Source organism: Pundamilia nyererei, unplaced genomic scaffold, assembly GCF_000239375.1.
Source record: "Pundamilia nyererei isolate P.nyererei 1_Seehausen unplaced genomic scaffold, PunNye1.0 scaffold00366, whole genome shotgun sequence".
NCBI classification, from domain to species: Eukaryota; Metazoa; Chordata; class Actinopteri; order Cichliformes; family Cichlidae; genus Pundamilia; species Pundamilia nyererei.
In genome coordinates, this window is record NW_005187767.1 from 107,641 (window position 1) to 116,014 (window position 8,374).

Sequence of the window (8,374 nt, forward strand, 5' to 3'; positions counted from 1 at the left end):
TCTGAAAACTGTCTAACAGATTTTTCTTTCTAGACTTCTTCAGCTAAAATTGATAGACTCAGTGAAGAAAGGACAGTAAAGTAGGGGAAAGCATGCGGCAAGGGGCTGCGGGTCAGACTCAAACCCGGGTGGGCCGCTCTCAGCTGTATGGCATGTGGTCACCCGCTCAACGCACTGATCTAAATTTGGCTTCTTATGAAGTTACTTTTCACCCTAACCCCCTAACACAATCTTTTGATAGATTCTGCACAGGTGGGATTACTGCAGTAAACTCAAACACTGTCACAATATTGATCCAACTAGAATATTTTCCAATAAAATGTTTAATAGAAGAAAAAACAATTGTGCACACAGGGTAAAATAATGAAGTGGAAAAATAACAACTTTAATCCAAATTTCAACAACAAACCAACAAGACATTACACATTAAACAAAAGTCAAGACAATCCAAGCAGGACGACATTCACAATGACTAACCCCGAAGAGTTTTAAAATGACTGTGTGCTGATAAAAGTCCCACAGATTGCGGGGGCGGTGCAAGGGTGTTCACAGACTCTGGAAACAATTTGACGTTCCCTGTAGAATATCTGTAGCGAGTATGTCAAACACACCGCCTGTGGACCAGAACCGGCCTTCTGAAGTGTCCGATCCGGCCCACCGGATGGCTTTGCACTTAGTAAAAATGTCAAACAACTTTTCACGGCATGTTGCAGCAGCAAGCAGCTTTTGAGTTCTTAAGTGTGAATCACACCGTGAGAGTCTGAACTGTCAATCTAATGTGGAGTCAGAGGAATCATCAGTTATATGCCTCCTTACTGTCAAATAATCTGCCATACTTACAAAGTAGTGTTCTCGACCCCCACCTATTCACAGTTCAGTATTATCAGGTTATCTTCATTAGGATGACAGTTTAAGTTATATTTGGTGTTTGAACTATTAAAATAGGCAGTTATAGGTGTTTTTAGAGGGATCTCAGGTATTTGTGGATTTAAACTATTCACATGTGGTTATTGGGGGTCAACTGCAGTTGATGAACCTTTAAATAACACAAATGAAACAATGTTGTCTTTTCATTATTGAATTTTTTTTTCACTTCTTTCTTTGCATTTGGGCACTTTGTTCTTGTTCATTGTTAGTACAGCGAACTTTGTGATACAGGCCTCTGAATTAATTAAGAACAACTATAACTAAGACCTCAGTCACACAGGCATACAGACTGGTTGCCAACCAACATATGTAATCCCAAGTCAATTGTTGAGTGGTTCGTGGAGGACGCTGGGAGTTGTCTGCCTAAAACTCATTGGAAAGACTGCACAGTGATGCACCAAAAACCTGCTCGTGATTGCTTTGGTCACTAGCAGATTTCTGCGGTTTCCCTCAGGTTGCATGGAAGATACAGACGGGTCTGCAAACACTTGCTAACTAAGTCCCAAGCTGTACTGAGACAGAGACCATTCATCTTCAAAATAAAAGTTGCACCTTACAAGAGCAGTTAGCTTTTTCTTTAGAGGCAAACTTTTCAGTTTTAAAACAACTCTGCAAGTAGTTTACAACCGTTGTCTCCCATATTAATTGTTGAGACTGTGGCAACCTGAGTGTCACCAAAAGAAATCTCACAAGGAGGTTTTCGGTGCAGCGCTCTCTTTACAAACAATTTCACCCATCAACAGCCAGAAACCTCCAGCAAACAGTCGGGTTGCACTACTTACCGCTGATTGCCAAAGAGGTGCAGGCCGATCTGTAGGCCTGCTTTACCGAGGTCCAACATAGGAAACAACCCACCAAAACAACATTTACTGTAAAATGATCAAATATAAAACTAACCTTCATACAACCGGCGTCAATTAGAGCTGGTCAAAACTTATCAAACATCTCCTGTAAACATAAAAATAGTTTTTGTTCTTGAGACTAGTACGTAAACAGCAAAGAACTCATCCAGCAAAATTACTTTTGCCCCCATAAACAAATTACTCTGAAATACTAAAGATAAATAAAGGTTCAGATCTGAAACGGGTAACAACAAACTCACATTTTCTTATAAAAATAAGATGAAATAACATAAACAGGACTTTTAACTTTAAGGGACCTCTAATGAACGGAATCACATTTACTTTGTTAAACTTCCCATAGAAAAGTCTTCTGATGGCATCTGGTGATCATCTGTATTTCTCTTATTGTCAACAACTCTCCCAAATATGAACTAAATGTTTATTTTCAATGAAAACTATGGGCTCAAATTGTGCTCATACATATTTTGCATAGTTGTGAACTGAGTTTTGTAACCTTGTAAACCAAAATATCTGAACATTTTAAGTTGGTGCATCTATAAAATTTCACCAAACTCTGACACGCACAGAATGTTTTCCTTCGTGGTGATGAAGGACAACGCTGGGCTGGCACATGAAAGGACCATCACCCTTCCAGGACCTGAGGCTCAGTAAGGTACCCCTCCGACAACCACATCCATCTGTTCTCTGATTGGATTGTTAAATTTGTGATTGACATGACATTGACCAATTAGCTGAAAGGAAGAACAATTGGGTGAAAATTCATATTTGTAAGTTGAAACTTACACACAGCAAGGCAACTTGAGCACAAGGTTTTACACTTTGTTTGTTGCTGTGTATCTGTAACTAGACCTTAATAACAAGTGTAACTTGTGTAATTTTTTTTATATACAAACACACATTCTAATCTACAGGGTGGGCCATTTATATGGATACACTGTAATAACATGGGAATGGTTGGTGATATTAAAGTCCTGTTTGTGGCACATTAGTATATGTGAGGGGGCAAACTCCTCAAGATGGGTGGTGACCATGGTGGCCATTTAGAAGTCGGCCATCTTGGATACAACTTTTGTTTTTTCAATAGGAAGAGGGTCATGTGACACATCAAACTTGTTGGTAATGTCACAAGAAAAACAATGGTGTGCTTTGTTTCAACGTAACTTTATTCTTTCACGAGTTATTTACAAGTTTCTCTTTGTTCACAGCCATTGACATGTCAAAGACGTTGACACGTGAGGAGCGGATCGAAATTGTGTTGATATCCGGTGAACGCAGTAACCGGGTCATTGCAGCAGATTTCAATGCAAGACACCCTACGAAACCACCCATCTCCCATGCTACAGTTAGCAAACTGCTTGCTAAGTTTTGTGAAACTGGTTCAGTGTTGGATTTGCCGCAAGAAAACTGTCACCAATGAAGAAACAGCAGTGGCTGTCCTAGCTTCATTCAGCAAGAGCCCACATGTCACTGGAGAGTGGGATTAGTCAAACATCCCTTCAGCGGATATTAGCTACTCACAAATGGCACCCTTACAAACTCCAGCTACTGCAGCACAGAATTTGCAGAAGGGCAAAAAAAAAATTGGAACAGGACCCTCAGTTCACGCAGACGATTTTGTTCAGTGATGAGGCAAACTTTTATGTGAATGGTGAAGTTAACAAACAAAACCACCGCTATTGGTCTGACACTAACCCACATTGGATGGATCCCTCCAAGACTGTTGGTACAACAAAAGTGATGGTTTGGTGTGGTATATGGGGTACAATGATAGTGGGTTCATTCTTCATCAATGGAAACCTCAAGGCCACTGGATATTTGAAATTGCTACATAATGATGTGTTTCCCTCTTTATGCACTGAAGCTGGCACGTTCCCTGAGTTTTTCCAGTAAGATGGTGCACCACCACATTATGGGTGCCAGGTCTGAGCATTCCTAGATGGACAGTTTCCTGGAAAGTGGATTGGTCGTCGTGGGCCAGTTGAATGGCCCCCAAGGTCTCCCGATCTGACCCACTTAGACTTTTATCTTTGGGGTCATCTGAAGGCAATTGTCTATGGTGTGAAGATACGAGATGTGCAGCACCTGAAACTACGGATACTGGATGCCTGTGCTGGCATTTCTCCTGCTGTGTTGCTATCAGTGTGTGAAGAGTGGGAGAAGAGGGTTGCATTGACAATCCAACACAATGGGCAGCACATTGAACACATTTTATAAGTGGTCAGAAACTTGTAAATAACTCATGAAAGACTAAAGTTACGTTGAAACCAAGCACACCATTGTTTTTCTTGTGACATTACCGATAAGTTTGATGTGTCACATGACCCTCTTCCTATTGAAAAAACAAAAGTTGCATCCAAGATGGTCGACTTCTAAATGGCCACCATGGTCACCACCCATCTTGAGGAGTTTGCCCCCTCACATATACTAATGTGCCACAAACAGGACTTTAATATCACCAACCATTCCCATGTTATTACGGTGTATCCATATAAATGTCCCACCCTGTATAGACGCACAACCATAACACTTTCAGAAATTTTGGTTTACAAGGTTACAAAACTCAGTTCACAACTACGCATTTGATTTACAAGCACAAAATATTTTTGAAAACAACTTGAGCCCATAGAAAATGAGCAATGGTATAAGGAAATTAAACTTTTGGATTTGGAAAGTATTCAATGCAGCAATGTTTTCTTTACTGGTATCAACAACATGTGACATTTAAAAAAATGTAATTTTTAATTTTTTTTAACAAAGCACTCAGAGAGCACAACTCCTCCCAAAAAGTGAGGACTATATACTATAATGTTTATGTTTGATGTTTTTATTAAAACACGCTGGTGTCAGTCTGCTATGGCGTCATAATGGAAAAAACAAAACAACACAAATCATACAATCATATTTGGTATGGTTTCTTGAAGAAATTTTTTAAGAAGACTTTGACCTTGAGCGCTAACCATGAAGGTCAAGGTAAAAGGGTTTGCTAACCTTCAAGACCTAGTATATTGTTGCAAGGCTTGAAGACTATCTTAAAAAAACAAAACAAAACAAAAAACGTGGGTAACAAAGCGCTTTATTTCTTTTTTTATTAACTGATTTTTTTAGGTTTGGTGTGACCTTGATCTGATGTTGAGCTGTTATTGGTATCTACCATCACAATATTTGAAAACTGTAGACACTAAACTGGCTGAGATGGCTGTAGCTCAAATGGTGCAGGTGACCACAAACCATTACCTGGAAGGTTATCATTAATCCTGGGGTCTACATGTAGTAAAAACAGGACAGCTAGAGTTACAACTATGATTTTTTTTCAGGGGGGTTGTTGACAATGAGATAATGTAATCTTTAGGGCACAGAGGTACTTTTTTTAAAAGAATATGTAAATCTAAAAAAAAGTGCAAACAGAGAACAAGATCATCTGAATGTGTATGAAAAATATTGAACATTTCCTGCAGATTAGCATCAATCCATTACTTCCGTCCAAAAGTCACAGAAACACTAATTTCCCTGTACCATTACGCTTTGTTTGTAGTACTGAGTTAAATCTGCACCATGTTCATTCTCAAGAAATGTAACTAATAACATTTGGTGGACTACTGATTAGCATGACTTCCGTAAACGCTAGTTATGCTGACACAATAGGTGGAAATGTACCTTTTTTTCCTCCCATTTTCACAGCTCTGGCAGTTCATGTGTAGACTCAGTCAGTTTTGAAGTCTTTTTGTCCTTCCCCAGTTTCAAAGTAACTGCTAGTCAAGATTTAACAGCTCCTGGTTTATCACAATCAACTCAGTTTCACAAGTGCAGGTAAACGCCAGTGCAGGTTCAGCGCAGTACTGCTAATTAAGCTTCAATGTCCAGGATCTTTCCAAGGACTAAAGGTTCCTCCAGCTCAAATTATATCCCAAAAAAAGGAAGCTAGGCTTTGTTTACCATAGTAACCTTACATTTTAGTTCTTCTAACCTTTGAGTCGCTAACCATTATTTTGTTTTCTTTGATATTCCTTTGCCACATTGCTGCTAGCATATAGCAGCATAAACACGCCTTAATATGCTGAATCTTTGTCGAAAACAAAAAACCATAGTGAAGGAACTTGGAAAATTTGTGGACACTACATGCAAAAAGTTACTTTTAGAACCTGACCAATACTGGAGTTTTAAGAAGGATACCGGTAACTGATATTCTAATATCTCAGGTGATATTTTTTATTTTTCCACTTGAAACACGAAACATAACATTTGTTATGTGTACTTACTAATGTACTTATTTCTTTATTTTAAATTTTCATTTACTGGCAAATATCTAATACTGACCAAAAAAGATAATGCCCTACCTGCTTTAAGAGCACTAGTTTTATTGGTAAACACAAAAAATACTCAATATTTACTTTGTTTGTAAACTGAATAACCTTTGGGTCTCAGAGTTTTGGTCTGAACAAATCAAGGCATTCGAAGGCCTCAGCTGATCCTGAGAAGTTGCCTTTCTGACATTGTAAAGAACACTGAACGTAACCATTAGTTTAAGTAAGAATAAAAAAAGCAGCCCACTGTTAAAAAGTGAAAGAAAACATGAAATAAATGGATGGTAGCCTCTTACATTGGTGACGTTATCAGGAACCACTGTCATCCCTTGAACTTCAGCCGCTACCGTCTGGGCCGTCTTGAACACTCACCTTCTAACTATCTAGAAACCTATAAGCTAACTTTCCCCAGAGATCGGTTGGTATTGAGGGTGAGGCACATCTTTCCCCCTCTGGGTCACTACTGTACACACCCACCACATTTTAGTTTCATTTTTGGGGAGAGGGCATGCTGTCCACCTTAGCATAACTGTCTTCAGTTTCAACCCTACTAAGCTGCTCTGTTTGTTGGTGGTACTTCTTCTGGTGGATCAGGAGGTGTCTTCTCACACAGTGGCCCTGGCTGAAACCTTTCCCACAGTGTGTGCACTTGTAAGGCTTCTCTCCAGTATGGACTCTCATGTGAGTCACCACGTTTGACTTGTGAAAGAACTTCTTGTTGCATTTATCGCAAGCGAACAACCTCTCCCTGCTGTGGTTCTTTGTATGGATCCGTCTGTCTGTGGCTGCCGTGCTACCCGAGTGAAGTGCCACATGTTGAGACAAAGTATCCAGGTGGCGGAAGCGCTTCCCACACACATTGCAGCTGTGTGGCTTCCCCCCCGCATGATTGGTTGGCCGGTGAAGTTTGAGCTTCAACTTGGAAAAGTTTTTTCTGTGTGGCTTATCCACTGCATGGACCCGGGACTCATGGTTCTTCAGCACCCACTTCTCAGGGAACGCTTTGTGGCAGGTTCTACATTTGTACGGCGTGTTTCCCTTGTGTCGAGCGAGGTGACCCCTGTAGCCGACGACGGTGAGGAAGGACTTCCCGCAGATGTTGCAGGTGTGCGTTTTCTGGTGAGTCTGAAGATGACTCCTGAGCTGCTCTGCAGACACTGACTGCTCTCCACACACTCCACAGAGCCTTTCTCGCTCGTCCACATGACTCCAGGCGTGTTTGATCAGCATGTTTGTCGACCCACGTAAAATCTGGCAGACTTTACAGGACAGCAGAGCCTCGCTGTTGTGAATCAACATTTTCTGCTTTGCCTTCTTTATTCGGATGACTGAATGTTTGACTCGTCGATTCCCTTTCGTCTTCTCGGGTTCACCGTTCACCAGATGATCATTGGTTATGTTTGGTTTCTCATTGGGAAGCCCATCACTCAACTCGTTGTGTTCATAAAGTATTAAAGATTGCAATTGCGAGAGACCAGTGTACTCCAAACCACCCTCAGATTCCTTCAGCTCCACATCTTTGTGACGTGATGTTGAGCTGTTTGAGAAAATGTTCACTGGATTTTCTTCCGGTTGATGAGGGCTTCTGTGGGAACAGAAATTTAAAGTTTAGGGCTTATTGTTGTTATTAATGACAAACAGTTTACTGGTGAGTTGAGATATTCAAAGTGGTGTCTGTGTAGCATCTTCTAACACCACAGAGCATGAATTGATTGGGAGTGAATGTTTCATAAAAAGCAATCTGTCCAGTTAGACTCTTTCAGCAAACCTCAGACTTTTTAACAATTGGATCTAACAGGTGGTGCTTACCCCATGTGCAGCCCAGTTTGCTCGGTAAAGGACGGAGACTCTTCAGTGCCGTCAACTTTTCTCTGTAGGTCAAGCTTTTTCGCACTAGTCTGGACTCCCTCAGGTGCCTGCGTGAATATCCAAAACATAAAGTCGAATTAGAAATCATTAACCTCTGGTACGTGAGCATACATCAAAATAACTTTTAACCCTCTGGGGTTGCCGGACGCGCCGGCGCGTCAAAAATCACATGACCAATTTAAGACGACACAGCTACAAGATGCAGCACGTCGGAATCTCCATTTCAACTTGGCTCAAAAGTGCGGACTTCAAACTATATACCAGTTTTTGAATTGTGTCGATGGGCCACGTAAAACCAGAGTTATGATAAAAAATACACCCGATGTTTTTTTTTTAACAAAACAGTGGCGTTTACAGTGGGAAGAACGGTAAAAACTGCGTTTTCTACAGATATCGCTAGTATATCTCCCTTTG

General features: G+C 40.6%; 1 protein-coding gene across 2 annotated transcripts in view; it reads right to left on the reverse strand.

The window, feature by feature from the left end:
- Positions 1-348: 348 nt before the first annotated feature.
- Positions 349-8,374, reverse strand: part of LOC102206936 (zinc finger protein 16-like) — a 15,290-nt gene continuing 7,264 nt past the window's right edge. The window contains exons 10-12 of one of the 2 annotated variants that reach the window (XR_001290627.1): positions 7,901-8,007; positions 6,388-7,676; positions 349-1,875 (exon numbers count right to left, since the gene is read on the reverse strand). Coding sequence is in view for 1 of the 2 variants with exons in the window: in XM_013915805.1 (XP_013771259.1) it covers positions 6,581-7,676; positions 7,901-8,007 (1,203 nt within the window). In the remaining variant the exon portion in view is untranslated. Of the gene's footprint in view, positions 1,876-6,044; positions 7,677-7,900; positions 8,008-8,374 lie in introns of those variants that run through there. The other variant, XM_013915805.1, reaches the window with a different exon arrangement.